This window comes from Rana temporaria, chromosome 13 (assembly GCF_905171775.1).
Source record: "Rana temporaria chromosome 13, aRanTem1.1, whole genome shotgun sequence".
Taxonomy (NCBI): Eukaryota; Metazoa; Chordata; class Amphibia; order Anura; family Ranidae; genus Rana; species Rana temporaria.
The window spans coordinates 6,496,127-6,514,862 of NC_053501.1; the positions used below are offsets into that span (position 1 = coordinate 6,496,127).

The 18,736-nt window shown below is 42.0% G+C and overlaps 1 protein-coding gene across 1 annotated transcript in view; it reads left to right on the forward strand.

Annotated features, from left to right (window-relative positions):
- Positions 1-17,753, forward strand: part of FLRT2 (fibronectin leucine rich transmembrane protein 2) — an 82,924-nt gene extending 65,171 nt beyond the window's left edge. The window contains exon 2 of the mRNA XM_040332906.1: positions 14,976-17,753. Coding sequence (XP_040188840.1) covers positions 15,395-17,395 — 2,001 coding nt within the window. The 5' untranslated portion in view covers positions 14,976-15,394 and the 3' untranslated portion in view covers positions 17,396-17,753. The remainder of the gene's footprint in view (positions 1-14,975) is intronic.
- Positions 17,754-18,736: the final 983 nt, after the last annotated feature.

The window sequence follows — 18,736 nt, forward strand, 5'->3', positions numbered from 1 at the left end:
CCCCAACCGTCTCCATACCATAGCAGGGCGGAAGCGACGTCAAAACTTCACTTCTGCTCATAGCTCTTAAAGGGCCATTTCTTTGTCATTTGGGGCAACAAAAAGTCATTTGGGGGGGGGGGGGGGGGGGGGAATTGTCATTTGGAAAAAAAAAATTGTAATTTGGGGGGGGAGAAAAAAAAAGCCATTTGGGGAAAAAAACTAAAAATTGTCATTTGGGGGGGAAAAATCATTTAGAGGGGAAAAAAAATTGTAATTTGGAAAAAATAAAAAATTGTAATTTGGGGGAGAAAAAAAAGCCATTTGGGGAAAAAACTAAAAATTGTCATTTGGGGGGAAAACAATTGTCATTTGGGGGGGGATTTTCATTTGGAAAAAATAAATAAAAAAATTGTCATTTGGGGGAGAAAAAGCCATTTGGGGGAAAAAATAAAAATTGTAATTTGGGGGGAAAAAAATGTCATTTGGAAAAAATAAATAAAAAAATTGTCATTTGGGGGAACAAAGAGTCATTTAGGGGGGGGGGGGAATTGTCATTTGGAAAAATAAAAAAAAGCAATTTGGGGGAGAAAAAAAAGCAATTTGGGGAAAAAACAAAACATTGTCAGTTGGGGGGAAAAAATTGTCATTTGGAAAAAATAAATAAAAAAAATGTCATTTGGGGGAACAAAAGAAAGTAATTTAGGGTGGAAAAAAATTGTAATTTGGGAAAAATTAAATAAAAAAATTGTCATTTGGGGGAACAAAAAAAGTAATTTAGGGAGGGGGGGGGGGGGAATTGTCTTTTGGAAAAAATAAAAAAATTGTAATTTGGGGGAGAAAAAAAAACCATTTGGGAAAAAAAATAAAAATTGTCGGTTGGGGGAAAAAAATAGTAATTTGGGGGGAAAAAAAATTGTCATTTGGAAAAAAATAAATAAATAAATTGTAATTTGGGGGAGAAAAAAAAGCCATTTGGGAAACCAAAAATTGTCAGTTGGGGCAAAAAAATTGTCATTTGGGGGGAAAAATCTTTTTTTTTGTATTTTTTCGCACTTTAGTGTAAATATGAGATGTGAGGTCGTGACCCCCCAGATCTCATATCTAAGAGGACCTGTCATGCTTTATTCTATATTATTATTCTCTGTAATGGGAATAAAAGTGACACCATTTTTTTTTATTTTTTTTAAACCACTTAATGCCCGCCGCACGAACTTATACGTCGACAGAATGGCACGGGCAGGCAAATGGGCGTACAGGTACATCCCCTTTAATTTGCACGCCCCCCAACAGTTAGAATCACTCCCTAGGACACACTTAACCCCTTCAGCGCCCCCTACAGGTTAACCCCTTCACTGCCAGTGTCATTTTTTTTTATAGTTATCAGAGCATTTTTATAGCGCTGATCGCTGTATAAATGACAATGGTCCCAAAATGGCGTCAAAAGTGTCCGATGTGTCCGCCGTAATGTCGCAGTCATGATAAAAATCGCAGATAAATAAAATACATTTATGTTTTTGGTAAAAAAGAAGTAAAAAAAGACTGATCCTCGGCTCCATCTAGTGGCCATAATGGAGTATTTCCCCAAAGCATACTATTTTTTTTTTAAATGAAGGCGTTACATTCGACCTATAGAGGAAATAGAAAAACATTTCCGCTGTTGACCCATTCGCACAGAACAAAAGCACCGGCAGTTTTCTCTGGACTGATATCGATACAAGTTTTGCTCCCTTGTGAACATTAATGCAGAATTCTTGCCCGTCTTATGCAGAGACGACCTCCAAATGCCACTTTGGGTATTAAAGGGAAGAAGAAAAGCTGAAGCGATTGAACTTCCCCCGCTCCCCGCACTCCTTATATCAGACCCCGAGTGACATTTATGAATTTTATTAACACTTCCTGTCATAACACAACAATAACCGTTAGCGCCTGACAATGAGGGAAGCGGCTTTATCCCCTGTAAGCCGCCGCTTTTGGCAGTGAAATTGCCGCGCAGGCGAAAATGGATGTCCTTTTTATGACATTCCGCCAAGCCTGTCTGTAATGGGGAATTTTTTTTTTATTTTTTTTACTCTTCAGCGCTCTCTAATGCGGCGAAAGATTATGGGAGACGGTTATGTATATATTAACGTACGGCGAGATTAAGGCCGGCGTTAAACCCGGCGATGGGACAGAATTAATGCCGACCGCCGACACACAACGGCGCTTTGTCATTTTTAAGGATCGGCGCAGAGACGGGGCGCACTGTACATTCGATGTGTCAGTGTACTGGTTCATCGACATTTATCCTCCCGCTTAGCGGCGAAAGAGAACTTCACCCAAATAAATACAGCAAGAACAATTCCAATATCCTTATCATTGTATATTTTATATATATATATATATATATATATATATATATATATATATATATATATATATATATATATATATATATATATATATATATATATATATATATATATATATATATATATATATATATATATATAATTCTATTTTATAGATTATTATATTAATATAGGATATTGTATTATAATAACATTCTATTTGATTTTATATTGGTTATTATATTCTATTAATATAGAATATTATATTAATATAGATTATTATATTATATATTGATTATTGAATTAATATAGAATATTAAATTATAGAGTATTATATTATATTATAGATTATTATATTATATTATAGATTATTATATTAAAAAAGATTATAATATATTCTATTCAATTTTAAATTGGTTATTATATTAATATAGAATATTATATTAATATAGATTACTATATTGTATTATATAGTTATTGAATTAATATAGAATATTATATTAATATAGATTATTAAATATTTATTAATATAGTGTATTATAATAATATATATTAATATAATATTCTATAATGATATAATAACCAATATAGAATAGAATATATTATTATTATAATCTATATAATGTTTTAATAATAAAAATAATAATAATAATAATAATAATAATAATAATAATAACATTATTAATATATTCTATATTAAAAAATATATAATATAATAATATATATTAATATAATATTCTATAATAATATAATAACCAATATAAAATAGAATAGAATAGAATATATTATTATATTATATATTTTTTTAATATAGAATATTATATTATAATAATATAGATTATATAGATTATAATAATAATATATTCTATTTTATATTGGTTATTATATCATTATAGAATATTATATTAATATATATTATAATATAATATTCTATAATGATATAATAACCAATATAAAATAGAGTAGAATATATGATTATTATAATCTATATAATCATTATTATTATTAATATTATATAATATTCTATATTAAAACATATATTATAGAATATTATATTAATATATATTATTATATTATAATAACCAATATAAAATAGAATAGAATATATTATTATATTATATATTTTTTAATATAGAATATTATATTATAATAATAATATATTCTATTTTATATTGGTTATTATATTAATATAGATTATTAAATTGTGTATTGATTATTGAATTACTATAGAATATTATATTATAATAATATTATTATTATTATACACAATTTATGTAGCGCCAACAGTTTACGCAGCGCTTTACAATGTATAGGGGGGACAACACAATTGCAGTACAGTTCAATACAAAAGTTATTGAATATAATAATAATATAGATTATTATATTGTATTTATATAGAATATTGTATTATATTAATAATATATTCTAATCTACTTTATATTGGTTATTATATTAATATAGAATATTATATTATATTACTATGGATTATTACATTATCTCACATATTTTTTGAATTGATATAGAATATCAAATTAATATAGAATATTATATTATATTAATATAGACTATTATATTAATATAGTTTTGATATATTGTATATTGATTATTATAATTATATATAGATTATTATATCCCATTATCTATGTATTTGTATCGGCCGATTTTCATGACTGTGGATGGACATCAGAGTGTAAGCTCCTCTGACACAGAGACTGTTGTGTTCTCTGTACAGCTCTATAGTATACCCCAAAGCTATAATAATGTGTGTCTATGGCGGGATATTAGAGTGTAAGCTCCTTGGAAACTCATGTAAATGTCTCGGTGCTCGCCGTACAACACTGCGGAATATGTCCTAGCTATATAAATGTATAATAGTGTGTGACTGTGATGGGGAAATTGGAGTGTAAGCTCCTCTGGTGAATAGACTGATGTAACTGGCTCGGTGTTCTCTGCACAGCATTATATATCAGAGCTATATAAAGTTATATTACTGCCTGATTGTCCTATAATAATAGAGTGTAAGCTCCTCTGGTGGAAAAACTGATGTGACTGTCTCAGTGTTCTCTGTACAGCACTATGGTATATGTGAGTTCTATAAATGCATAGTAATAGTCTGTGACTGTGGTTAGACATTAGAGTGTAAGCTCTGCTGTGAACTTGAATTTGGCACAAGTGTCTGTAATTCTAAAGAACAAACTTGACGCACCGCGTCCGTCAGCGTCCGCATCGCCAGCGTTAAAAATCTCAGCGAGTGTTTTTATTGGTTGTAGAAATGTCTCGTTTTATTTTTGTTACTTTGTAGAAACCACACTGAGAAGTATCAATATATATTTTTTTCTCTTTTATAAAAAAAAAAAACAATCTTTCCCAGAGCCGTCAGCCGGCGTCGGGTTACCCCGATCTCTCACCGCGAGTGCGAAACTGATTCTCCGGTGTCCTGGGATTCCACAGGGATTCAGTGTCAAGGCGAGTACTTTCCTTACGTCAGGCCGGGGTATAAATATCGCCCCGCGGAAAGACTGAGCTATGGAAGTCATTTCTGTCACCTGACCGCGTTACGCCGACAGCTGACCGCAGAAGACGAAATGTGAGACTCGCTAAACACGCACCTGAGGGCTGCTTCACACCATAAAAACGCACCGTTCTGGGTACGTTTCTGCATGCGCGTTTTGGACGCATTACAGTGCGGTTTTTTTATGCGTTTCCGGGTGCATTCCAGATGCTTCTTGCTTCCTTTTTTTTTATTTACTTTTTACTCTTTTTTTTTCTTTGTTTTTTCTTCTTTTTTCCATTTTTTGTATTTGTTTTTTTAATTTATTTTTTAAGGGTCCAGTGCGTTTTTGATGCATTTCCGGATGCATTCCAGATGCTTTTTGTTTCCTTGTTTTGTTTTTTTTTTTTTAGTTTAGTTTTTCCTTTTTTTTTATTTTTTACTATACTTGGGTCCAATGCATTTTTGATGCATTTCCGGATGCATTCCAGATGCTTTTTGTTTCCTTGTTTGTTTGTTTTTTACTTGTGTTTTTTTTTTCTTTTCTTTTCATTTTTCTTTTTTTGTGTTTTTTATTTTTTATTTTATTTTTTGGTTTGGTTTAACTATACTAGGGTCCAGTGCGTTTTTGATGCGTCCCAGTGCGTTTAAGTGAGTTTTTGATGCGTTTTACTGCGTTCCAGTACAGTCCGTTTACTAGTTTTTGGGAATAAAACAAAAAAGTAGCAAATGCAGCCACCACATACATGAGAAGTGGGGGGGCTGCCCCGAATTGAGGAGTGGGGGGTGCCACCGCTAATTGAGAAGGGGGGGGTCGAGAATTGAGAAGCAGGGGGGTGCCCCACGAATTGGGGGGGGGTGTTGCCCTGGGGACCTTTGGGCCCTTTAATAAAGAAAAAAAAACAGGCCCCTGGGTACCTCTGGGCCCTTTAATAAAATATATATATATATATATATATATATAAAAACATTCTTTATAAAAAATATTTTTTTAAAAAGGGGGGGTTGTCATCCGGGGGCCCTGGGGACCAGGCCCTTTAATAAAAAATATATATATATATATATATATATATATATATATATATATATATATATATATATATATATATATAAAAATAAAAAACATTATTTATAAAAAAAAAGGTGGGTTGCCATCAGGGGCCCTGGGGACCTCCGGGCCCCTGGGTACCTCTGAGCCCTTTAATAAAAAAATATATATCATGGGTACCTTTTTGGGTCCTTTATATAAAAATTTTTTTTTTTTTTTTTATTATATATATATATATATATATATATATATATATATATATATATATATATATATATATATATATATATATATATATATATATATAAAAAATTATTATTATTTTTTTTTTTTAAATAATAAAAAAAAGGGGGGTTGCCATTCGGGGCCCTGAGGACCTCCGGGCCCTTTAATAATAAAAATATATATCCAGGCCCCTGGATATATATTTAATAAATAAATAAATATATATATGAAATTAAAAAATGTTTTTTTTTATAAAAAAAATAAATATAAAAAAAGGGTGCCCTCCGGGGCCCTGAGGACCTCTGGGCCCTTTAATAAAAATAAAAAATAAATATATAAAAAAAAAATCATAAAAAAGGGGGGGGTTGCTATCTGGGGCCCTGGGGACCTCCGGACCATTACATTTGTACTGCCTGTACCCCCCTGATATAAGTCCTCTGCTTTCCCTTCTCCCTTCCTGAGACAAGCTGGTAGTTTTTTTTGGCCCAACCGAAAAAAGGGGGAAAAAAATAAAGATGCAGCCACAATGTCATTCGCAATCCTGATCGGCGCGCACACTCTCGTACAAACATGGATTTTATACGCCTATCTTTAAAAAAAGCGCAAAAAGTGAAATAATAATAATGTGCCCGCAGGTTCATCCGCTATCTCACAGCCCCCGCCGAGTTAAGAGGGCTCCCGGAGAAGACGGCGCAGCGCCCCGGTGTTTTCAGGCGCAGTAAATATAGAGGGGTGGGGAGGGGGGGGATTCCCTCCCGGAGAGCGAGCCGAGCTCCCGCTCTTCCCATCCAATGTCAGGCAGCCCTTGTGATATCTAAATTGTCATTCCGCATTCGGCTCCGGAGCCATAAAATTCTTATTGCGTTTGTCTGCGCAGTTGCTTAAAACGAGCGGCGGTGCTTACAGACAATTCCGCTTCTCCTAAGCCGAGCTTTTAATGACCTCTGTTTATTAAGCGGGGATGGAATTTGCTTCCAAATGTGGATTGGGAGGGGGAATGGCGCTTTTATGAGCGTGTAAGCAAAACCACAAGCGCAGTTCGCTAATGGGCCTTCTCTCGTTCACCTTATCCTCGGCGGGGAGGGGGGGGAGGGCAGGGTGTGCGATGAGCTTGTGCCGCGACGATACGTTTTTATTTTTTTTTTACCACAGAAATTCCAAACCTTCCTGCCGCTCAGGCGTGTCAGATGTTGGTCTCGCAATCTGGACTCCTAGGGGTTAAAGACACCATGACTACATTTTTTGTACCCCGAATCGGACCTGGCATCCGCCTCTTGCAGTCCCTGTACAGCAGAGCCCAGACCGGAAGAGGGAGAAGCGGCACAAGGAACTAGTCGGTTCATGTAACATGAGAGGAGAGAGCATAGTGACAGAGATGAGCTCATCACTGCGCTGCTTCTCTTTTCACTGTCCAGTCACAGGTTGGGGGCTCATCCGGGCGGGATGAGCTTGAGTTGAATGATGCCGTCTGCCTGGATGTAGAGGGACCATCTACATTTATTGATTCATGTGACAAAAAGAGCCGTGCTGAAAGGAGAAGAGAGCATAGTGACAGAGAGCTCATCACAGCGCTGCTTCTTCTTTCACTGTCCAGTCACATGTTGGGGGCTCATCCGGGATGACCTTGAGATGAATGATACTGTCCTACTGGATGTAGAGGGACCATCTACATTTATTAATTCATGTGACAAGAATAAGGGTGCTGAAAGGAGAAGAGAACATAGTGACAGAGATGGGCTCATCACTGCGCTGCTTCTCCTTTCACTGTCCAGTCACAGGTTGGGGCTCATCCAGGGTGATGCCGTCCTCCTGGATGTAGAGGGACTATGTACATTGCATTTAATTTATTAATTCATGTGACAAGAAGAAGCGTGCTGAAAGGAGGGGTAAGCATAGTGAAAGAGATCAGCTCATCACTGTGCTGCTTCTCCTTTCACTGTCTAGTCACAGGTTGGGGGCTCATCCAGAATGACCTTAAGATTAATGATACCGTCCTCCTGGATGTACAGGGACCATCTACATTTATTAATTCATGTGACAAGAAGAAGCGTGCTGAAAGGAGAAAAGAACATAGTGACAGAAGGATAAACTCATCACTGCGCTGCTTCTCCTTTCACTGTCCAGTCACAGGTTGGGGGCTCATCCGGGATGACCTCGAGTTTAATGATGCTGTCCTCCTGGATGTAGAAGGACCATCTACATTGCATTTAGTTCATTAATTGTATTTTTCAAAAGCAAGGGGGTGGATTCAGGTAGGGGCACGCACTACTACGGAGACGCAGTGTACCGTTTTTACGCTACGCCTCCGTAAATTACGTGCGCTACCTTTCATTCACGAAGCAGTAGCTCCGTAATTTGCGTGTGCGCTCCGTAAAACTGCCCGGCGTAAGCGCGCGGCATTTAAATGATCCCGTTGGGGGGCGTGGATCATTTAAATTAGGCGCGTTCCCGCGCCGAACGTAGTGCGCATGCTCCGTTTGGAAACTTTCCCGACGTGCATTGCGGTAAATGACGTCGCAAGGATGTCATTTGCTTCAACGTGAACGTAAATGCCGTCCAGCGCCATTCACGAATCACTTACGCAAACAACGTAATTTTTAAAAATGGCGACGCGGGAACGACGGGCATACTTAGCATTGGCTGCCCCTGCTAATAGCATGGGCAGCCTTATGCAGAAACCGACGAACGCAAACAACGTAAAATGCGTACGCAGGGTGCGCATACGGTTGTGAATTGGCGTGAGTATGCAATTTGCATACTATACGCTGACCACTACGGGAACGCCACCTAGCGGCCTGCGTAAGAATGCAGCCTGCGATACGACGGCATAAGAGCCTTATGCCAGTCATATCTTAGGCTGCAGTCGGCGTATCGAGGTTCCTGAATCAGGAGCATTCGAGACGCCGGCGCAAGTAAGCAATTGCGCTGCGTATCTATGGATACGCAGACGCAATTGCTTACTGAATCTACCCCAAGGAGTGCAAATACCTGAGTCTGATTTTTTGACTTAAGAATTAAAAAAACGTATGAATTTTTGAATTTATGAATTGCGATCATAACGAATGACCCCCAAAAAAAAAAATTCAAAGAAAACCAACACATTTTTCGGCAGCGCATCTGTCTCATGCAAACGCCTATAAACGGAAAGAAAAAAAAGGTTGGATACTAATTATTATTATAGATTTTTTTTTTTTTTGGAGCTTAAAAAAAAAGTTGTCTGTCTCAGGTGAGAATGCAGGCTGAATTCCATGTCTGTTCTGTAGCAGGGAATCTGCGTCCTCCCCTCCCCTCCCCCGCCCGGAGAGTGAAACGCTCTGCAGCGCGCCCCCGGAGGCGTAGCGCAGATCTGGATTTGCAGCCTGAGCTCCCAGCCCCCGCCCGCTGCGATTATGGCTTTTACTGGGGTGTAGTAGTCTCCTGACCGCTGTGGTGCCGTTAATTTGGAGCGGCACTCCAACGCATTGTATGACAGAGCGCAGCGCACTACAACGCCTATACCGTGCACCGTAGATCGTCATGTTGTGATAACAGGGGGGGGGGGGCAAATAAATTAAAACTAATGCGGCCACCACATCTAGTGATTGGTAAGCCGCATTATATCACCTTTTTTGTTTTGGTTTAATACCGCTTTAATTAGTTAAAAGGTTAACACCACCTGTGTGCAGAGGTAGCCATTGACATTCTCCGCACACGGCAAGACAAAGCGCCGCAAACAAGGCGGCGCGGCGGCGACACGAACCTCAACCGGCTCAGAGGGATCGACAATGACAGGTGCAATTGAGTTAGAAGCGTAATCCCGTTAGCAGGTCCCTTTTATCCGGGGCTCACGTCATCCGAGATAATTGGAAAGAAGATGTCCCTGTGCTGGGCACCCCATCACCACTAATGCGCCCACCGTCAGAGATGGAGGGGGGGGGACTTTTTATAGAATGCAGATCAGTTGGGGACGTTAATGGCACTGCGATCGATCTAGATGTGGCCTTGCCGAGCAGAACGTGTACCTTGGAGGAGAGGAGGAAACTAAAGAGAGGAAAGGAGATCGAAATGTATTTCTTTTTTTTTGTTTCGGGCAGTGGAGATGTTGCTGTAGATATCTGTCCTTGTCAATGCCAAAGGCTCCAGGACATGTCCCAAAAACACCCCCCACCCCATGTATGTCCCTACAGGTCCCACAGCATGTCCCAAAGATGTCCCTCTACCATTTGTGCCCCTACACGTCCCTGGGCATGTCCCAAAGTTGCCCTTCTGCCATTCATGCCTCTACAGACCTTGGAACATGTCCCAAAGATGTCCTTCTACTATTCTTGCTCCTACAGGTCTCGGGGCATGTCCCCCAAAGATATCCTTCTACCATTCATGCTCCTACAGGTCTCGGGGCATGTCCCCCAAAGATGTCCTTCTACCATTCATGCTCCTACAAGCCTGGGGGCATGTCCCAAAGATGTCCTTCTACTATTCTTGCTCCTACAAGCCCCCAGAGGCATGTCCCAAAGATGTCCTTCTACCATTCATGCTCCTACAATCCCAGGGGCATGTACCAAAGATGTCCTTCTACTATTCAGGCTCCTACAATCCCGGGGGCATGTCCCAAAGATGTGCTTCTACTATTCATGCTCCTACAATCCCAGGGGCATGTCCCAAAGATATCCTTCTACTATTCAGGCTCCTACAATCCCGGGGGCATGTCCCAAAGATGTCCTTCTACCATTCATGCTTCTACAGGCCCCAGGGGCATGTCCCAAAGATGTCCTTCTACTATTCAGGCTCCTACAATCCCGGGGGCATGTCCCAAAGATGTCCTTCTACTATTCATGCTCCTACAATCCCAGGGGCATGTACCAAAGATGTCCTCCTACCATTCATGCTCCTACAATCCCAGGGGCATGTCCCAAAGATATCCTTCTACTATTCAGGCTCCTACAATCCCGGGGGCATGTCCCAAAGATGTCCTTCTACCATTCATGCTTCTACAGGCCCCAGGGGCATGTCCCAAAGATGTCCTTCTACTATTCAGGCTCCTACAATCCCGGGGGCATGTCCCAAAGATGTCCTTCTACTATTCATGCTCCTACAATCCCAGGGGCATGTACCAAAGATGTCCTCCTACCATTCATGCTCCTACAATCCCAGGGGCATGTCCCAAAGATATCCTTCTACTATTCAGGCTCCTACAATCCCGGGGGCATGTCCCAAAGATGTCCTTCTACCATTCATGCTTCTACAGGCCCCGGGGCATGTCCCAAAGATGTCCTTTTACCATTCATGCTTCTACAGCCCCCGGGGGATGTCCCAAAGATGTCCTCCTACCATTTTAGAAATGGCTTGATTCCTGTAGAGGCACAAAGACACACCCACCCCCCATTTGTGGCCATGGGGCGTTCTACGATTCATATCCCAAATATGTCGCGTGTACAGGGCATAACACTCTCTCATTGAATATATCGATTTTTGTTTTTTTTGTAGTCCGAGATTTCACCCGATCCTTTTTTGGCTCTTCCATCACTTGACCATCTCTGTCCTCCCATCGGCACGTAACCTTCCTCTGGCCGTGGGCTGCTTTTCCGGTAATGAGGCATTTCACAAATAAACGCGGGAGCCTCCCGCCGCTTCCTTCGCTTCACCGTGACCAAAAAAAATGTCCGGTTTGGCCGCACGGCTCCCCCCATTTTTAAGGCGTAAAAAGATTTAAGATGACTAAGAAAATAAAAACATAGTAAAAAAAAATCCGGCTGAGCTGAAAAGCCGTCCCGGTGAGCTATAAATGTTTGGTTTGGCCGGCGAGTGTTTTTTTTTTCTTTTTTGCGGACTGAAGACCGTGTTTAGCGTGACGCTGGAAATATAGGTTAGGAGTCGCCCCTGCTGGTGTTCTGCGGATTGGAAGGAAGAAAAGGTGAATTATTTATCGGCGTGGGATCGGCGGAACGCGTCTCTGTCAGCGGCGGAGTGGGGGGAGGCGCGGGGCTCGGAGAAGCGCGGTGTGATCTGCCGCCTTTCCGCATGGCTTGCTGGATATTGCTGAGACGAGACGGGTTTGTTTGTTACACACGGCTTTAACGTATCTGACATCAAACCCCGCAGTGCCTGCAGTCCCCCGAGTCCCCACCAGGCAGCGCCAGCAACTGTTTACAGCTCAAGTTTAATATGCCCAGATTTTGTCTTCCCTTGTACCCCCCCCCCCCCCCATTTTATACAGCACTACAGAATATGTCAGAGCTATATATACTGTATGTATGATACTTATAGTGTGTGACTGTAGTGGGCATAGGCGTGCGCACAGGGTGTGCCAGGGCACACCCTGTGCTGGGCAAATTCCCTCTGCTACTTGGCTGCAGAGAAAGTAACTATGGAATCTCTGTCTCAAAAGTGAGACATCAGGGGTCGGTTTTGACCCCTTATATTTCACCTAGGACCCCACGGGGCTCCCAAAAAATAATAATTGTAAAAAATAAAATAATATAGTTAAAAAAACTGAATATATTTGTAAAAAATAATAAAATTGTAAAAAGGTCATAATAAAAAAATAAATTGACACCAGTCTCTGCCCTTTTGACATCGTCCACTGCGCTACCGACACTGTTCATTGCCCCATTGCTTTGGGGTGCACACCCTAATGCAATAGGCTGCGCACACCTATGGTAGTGGGACATTAGAGTGTAAGCTCTTCTGGTGCGGAGACTGATTTTACTGGATCAGTGTTCTCTTTACAGCACTGTGGTATGTGTTGGAGTTATACAAATGTATTATAATATTAATACCAGTAATCGTGTGTGGGGGGGGGGGGGACATTAGAGTGTGAGCTCCTCTGGTACAGAGACTGATTTTACTAGCTCCGTTTTTTTGTACAGCACTACAGAATATGTCAGAGCTATATAAATGTATAATCATAATAGTGTGAGACTGTGGTGGAACATTAACGTGTGGAGACTGATGTGACTGACTGGCTCAGTGTTCTCTATACAGCACTTTGGTATATGTCAGAGCTATATAATAATAATAGTGTGTTACTGTGGTGGGACATTAGAGCGTAAGCTCTTCTGGTGCAGAGACTGATGTGAATGGCTCAGTGTTCTGTGTACAGCACTGTGGTATATGCAAGAGCTATATAAATGAATAATAATAATAGTGTGTGACTGTGGTGAGATATTAGAGCGTAAGCTCCTCTGGTGCAGAGACTGATGTGAATGGCTCAGTGTTCTGTGTACAGCACTGTGGTATACGTAAGAGCTATATACAGTGGAACCTAGGATTACGAACATAATCCGTTCCAGGAGAATGCTTGTAATCCAAAGCACTCGCATATCAAAGCGAGTTTCCCCATTGAAGTCAATGGAAACGAAAATAATTTGTTCCACATTGACTTCTATGGCATGCAATACCACATGTAGCCAGAGGTGGGGGGAGGAGTCGGAGAGACTTGGAAATACTGGGATATCCATTCGGCATGCCCTCGGAAAGGTGCTAACGCTCGGGAACAAAGTATTTCCGAACAGCTTCGATTGGCTCCGGCGCCCCCGCACCTCTGGCCAAATGCAGTACTGCACACTGCAGAGACTTGAATCCTGACAACAGTCGCAAATCGAATCAGGATTTAAAAAAAAAATTATTGCTCGTATTGCGAAACGCTCGTTAACCGCGTTACTCGCAATCCGAGGTTCCATTGTAATAATAATAGTGTGTGACTGTGGTGGGACATTAGAGCGTAAGCTCCTCTGGTGCAGAGACTAATGTGAATGGCTCAGTGTTCTGTGTACAGCACTGTGGTATATGTAAGAGCTATATACAGTGGAACCTCGGATTATGAACATAATCTGTTCCAGGAGAATGCTTGTAATCCAAGGCACTCGCATATCAAAGCGAGTTTCCCCATAGAAGTCAATGGAAACGAAAATAATTCGTTCCACATTGACTTCTATGGTATGCAATACCACATGTGGCCAGAGGTGGGGGGAGAGACTTGGAAATACTCAGAGATCGTTTGGCTGCCCCTCGGAAACACTTAGGAACTGAGTATTTTTGAGTATTTCCAAATGGCTCCGGCGCCCCCCACACCTCTGGCCAAATGCGGTACCGCACACTGCAGAGGCCTGAATTGTGCTGGTTTTGCGAGACAACACGCGCAAACCGAGTCAGGATTTAAAAAAAAAAAACGATTGCTCGTATTGCGAAACGCTTGTTAACCACGTAATAATAATAATTGTGTGTGACTGTGGTGGGACATTAGAGTGTAAGCTCCTCTGGTGCAGAGACTGATGTGAATGGCTCAGTGTTCTCTGTACAGCACTGCGGTATATATAAGAGCTATATAATAATAAAGTGTGTTACTGTGGTGGGACATTAGAGCGTAAGCTCCTCTGTTGCAGAGACTGATGTGAATGGCTCAGTGCTCTGTGTACAGCACTATGGTATATGTCGGATATAATAATACAGGAAAATGTAAGAAAATCCATAAGCTGTAGAAATTGCACGTGACGGGTGATGGGAGTGATATCGGAGTATGTGACGCAGTTCAGTTCTCAGTTGAGTAGAACCTTCAGAAGGTGGTTAGAAGTGAAGGGCCCTTCAAATGCCTCGTACACACGGTCGGACTTTTGACCATGCAAAAGTCTGCTGCGTGTCCGTCGGAAAGAAAGCGAACAGTTTCTCTATTTAAGGTCAGACAAAAAAAAAGTCCGATGGAGGCTACACACGGCCGGACTTTCGGAGAAAAAAAAGCCAGTCGGACTTTTTTCTCGGAAAGTCGGACCGTGTTGTACGAGGCGTTACTATTACTTTCCCAGTATTCTGCTCTGTGATTTTGTGTTTTCCTGACCCGTATTTCGTTTCCTATTTACTGACATGCATTCGTTTCTCTCTTATGGGCTCCCTTTTTTTACTGACTCGTTTCTTTCTTTTTCTTCGGCAGGTCATGCAGCTGGAAGTTGAAGGAGAAGAGGTGAAAGAGTTCTCGCAAGTCGAAAAAAGCGCTCTCCTCTGACAAGACCACGTCTCGCCCTCCCAACAAGCACCGTGCCAAAAGCCTGCTCGGTTTCCCGAACTTTTATCCTTTCCTGGTGGAAAACAAAGACCGAATCTACAAAAAGTGATTAATGAGCACTTGGGTTTCTGCGGGCGGTGTGCAATCCTGGCTAATGAGACTTTGCTGTATCGCCGTCCATGGCAGGAGGTGCGCTCATCAAAGGATTACGGAGCCCTTGGCTGTGATGAGATTTATTCTTGCCAGATGGCCGGACAACAAGCACATTAAATGCTGAGATTTGCACTTCGTGTTTGCTTTTGCACCTCTCGTTTTTGCAAGGGCCTTTTATTTTTTGGAAACCAGAAATGGGCCTTCGGACAGTTTTGTGGCCCAAGGACTGGGTGTCCTTCTTCAAGTCCTGGATTCTCTTCTCGCTTGGGCTTTCCATGCAAGTGAGCCAAACATTGGCGTGTCCAAAGGTGTGCCGCTGCGACGGGAACTATATCTACTGTAACGAGCGGAGTTTGACCTCAGTGCCTCTTGGAATTCCGGAGGGTGTAACCGTGCTCTACCTCCACAATAACCAAATTAACAATGCTGGATTCCCCGCGGAACTGCACAACGTCCAATCGGTGCACACGGTTTACTTGTACGGCAACCAATTGGACGAATTTCCGATGAACCTTCCCAAGAATGTCAGAGTGCTTCACCTCCAAGAAAACAACATACAGACCATTTCAAGGGTGGCACTAGCACAGCTTTTAAAACTGGAAGAGCTGCACTTAGACGATAACTCCATCTCAACGGTAGGGGTGGAGGACGGAGCTTTCCGCGAAGCGGTTAGCCTAAAGCTGCTTTTTCTATCAAAGAACCATTTGAGCAGCGTGCCGGTTGGCCTCCCTTTTGTATTGCAAGAGTTGAGGCTGGACGAAAACCGAATTGCTATCATTTCCGACCAAGCCTTTCAAAACCTGACCGGCTTGGAACGTTTGATACTGGATGGCAATCTCCTTTCCAACAAAGGAATTGCCGATGGCACCTTTAGCAATCTACCCAAACTAAGGGAGTTTTCTATGGTACGTAACTCTCTCACCAGTCCTCCGAATGATCTCCAGGGCACCTACTTGGTAAAGCTGAACCTGCAGGACAACCAAATTAATCACATACCGGTGTCAGCCTTTGCTAAACTGCACAAGCTCGAGAGATTGGATATATCAAACAACCGACTCCAGAGATTGGTCATGGGAGTTTTTGATAACCTAACCAACCTAAAACAGTTAACGGCTCGGAACAACCCTTGGCTTTGTGATTGCGGCATTAGGTGGGTTACAGAGTGGCTCAAGTCTCTTCCGGCTGCCATCAACGTTCGTGCATTTATGTGTCAGGGACCGGAGCATTTTCGGGGTATGGCGGTTAGAGAGCTCAACATCAACCTGCTGTCTTGCCCAACCACCACCGCCGCCTTACCGCCTGTTACCCAGCCTCCTCCAACCACTGCCCCAACGACCGCTCCCACAACAGTTTTTATCCCTACTCCAACTGAAACCCCTGCAGTCCCAACACCCACCCCATCGCTTGCTCCCATTACCGAGCCCGAACAGACGATCATAATCATAGAGAGAGTAACCACGCCCATCCGAGAACGACTCCAGCTGTCTATACGCTTTGTGAACGACACCGTCATCCACCTCAGCTGGTTGACCTTTTTTACGGTTGTCTCCTACAAGCTGACTTGGGTTAAGATGGGCCACAGCTTGGTGGAAGGGATCGTGAATGAACAAATAGTCAACGGTGAGAAGCATCATTGGAGCCTGTTGAATCTGGAGCCAAAGTCCACCTACCGGATCTGCTTGGTTCCTTTGGATTCTTTTAACAACTACCAGGCAGGTGAGGAGACTGTGTGCGCCGAGGCCACCACAAAGGCCTTTTCCCCGAACAATGGCAGCAACAGCCCCTCTAGCCACGAGCAGCCCACAACGCCAAGCTTGGGCTCCCCCTTTCTGCTGGCAGGGTTAATTGGGGGTGCCGTCATTATAGTACTTGTCGTCCTTCTAAGCATCTTCTGCTGGCACATGCACAAAAAGGGCCGCTACACGTCCCAGAAGTGGAAATACAACCGCGGGCGCCGGAAAGAGGACGACTACTGCGAGGCGGGCACCAAGAAGGACAACTCCATCCTGGAGATGACGGAGACCAGCTTCCAGATCGTCTCCTTAAACAATGACCAGCTCCTTAAAGGAGGTTTCAGACTGCAGCCCATATACACCCCGAATGGGGGCCTCACTTACACAGACTGTCACATCCCCAATAACTTGAGGTACTGCAACAATAGCAGCGTTCCAGACTTGGAGCACTGTCACACGTGATAGGGACTCTGGGGGGGTGGGGGGAACCCCGATGCCAAGGCAGCCACACAAAGGACTGACTCTGCCGGAACAAAAACAAAAAACGGGACTAAAAGAGACTCTATATGAATACAAAGACATAAAAAAAAAATTTACATTTGATATTAGGCAGATGCGTTTGTGCATCGGATACTCTGTAATTTATACGGTGTACTATATAGTGGAATTTAAACAAACAAAAAAAAAAAAAAAGTGCTATCTTTTCTATTTCCAGTTCATTGCAAACAGTTTTGTAACTCTTTGCTTTTTAAATATTTAAAAATTGCTGAAGTATTGTACAGGGTGGTACAATAATAACCAGTTTGCCATGATAACGAAAGCGGATGTTACTTTCATTTCTTTCCTTTGTCTTATTTTTTTGGTTGTATAAGGGGAGGTGCTCAGAACTCCAATAACTGTGATGTTGGCCACATCCCTGGGTAACGTAGACAGAAAAGAATATACCCCCTGGATGGGACTTTACAAGCCGAACACAGTATAAGTATAAAAAGATGTTCATTGGGACAAGATAACCACGTTGGCACTTGATACAAGCGCACACTGTGCACAGGGCCGCCTTTAATATGGTTTGGGCCCTGGGCAAACATTTTTTTTTGGGCCCCCCTCCAGCTTATTTTGGGCCTGACTGGTTCACATGTATGTGTTTTGGCGGCCCTCTATTTCCTCTATTTTACACATGGCATGGGGGTCACAGCACCATCTGTCCATTCTGCTTTAGCACTATGGGACCCCATGCCATGTGTAAAATAGAGGACCTCTTTAAATCACAGACCAGACCTGCAGTCCAGGCTGAGTAAGGCCTTAGAGCACATAGCATTACTGTCTGTATTTAACTGCTTGATGGGCTTATTTTGGGCCTGTCTGGTTCAGGTATGTGGTATGTGTTTTGGCGGCCCTCATTTGTGCAGGCACAGCAGCCCATTGATTTGAATGGGCTGCCATGCCTTTGTTTCCTGCAGAAAAAAGGTGCATTCAGCATTTTAAAAATACAGTTGCCTTGAAATACATTCTGCTTTTGCACCATGCTACTTACCTGCAGTTCTTGCACACACAAACGCACTGTGTTTTTAAAAGCGTGACCTAAACGTCTAAAAATGCAGCAAGTTTGACAGTGCGGGAACTGCAGATAAGTCACAGCAGACAGCAGAATGGACAGACAGTGCTGTATTTCAGTGCTTGATGGGCATAGGTGTGCCGCGTGCACAGCCTATTACATGAGGCATGCGCTTTTCTTTGCAGGAAACGCAGGCATGGTGGCCCATTCAAATGAATGGGCTGCTGTGCCTGCGCAAATGTGGGCCG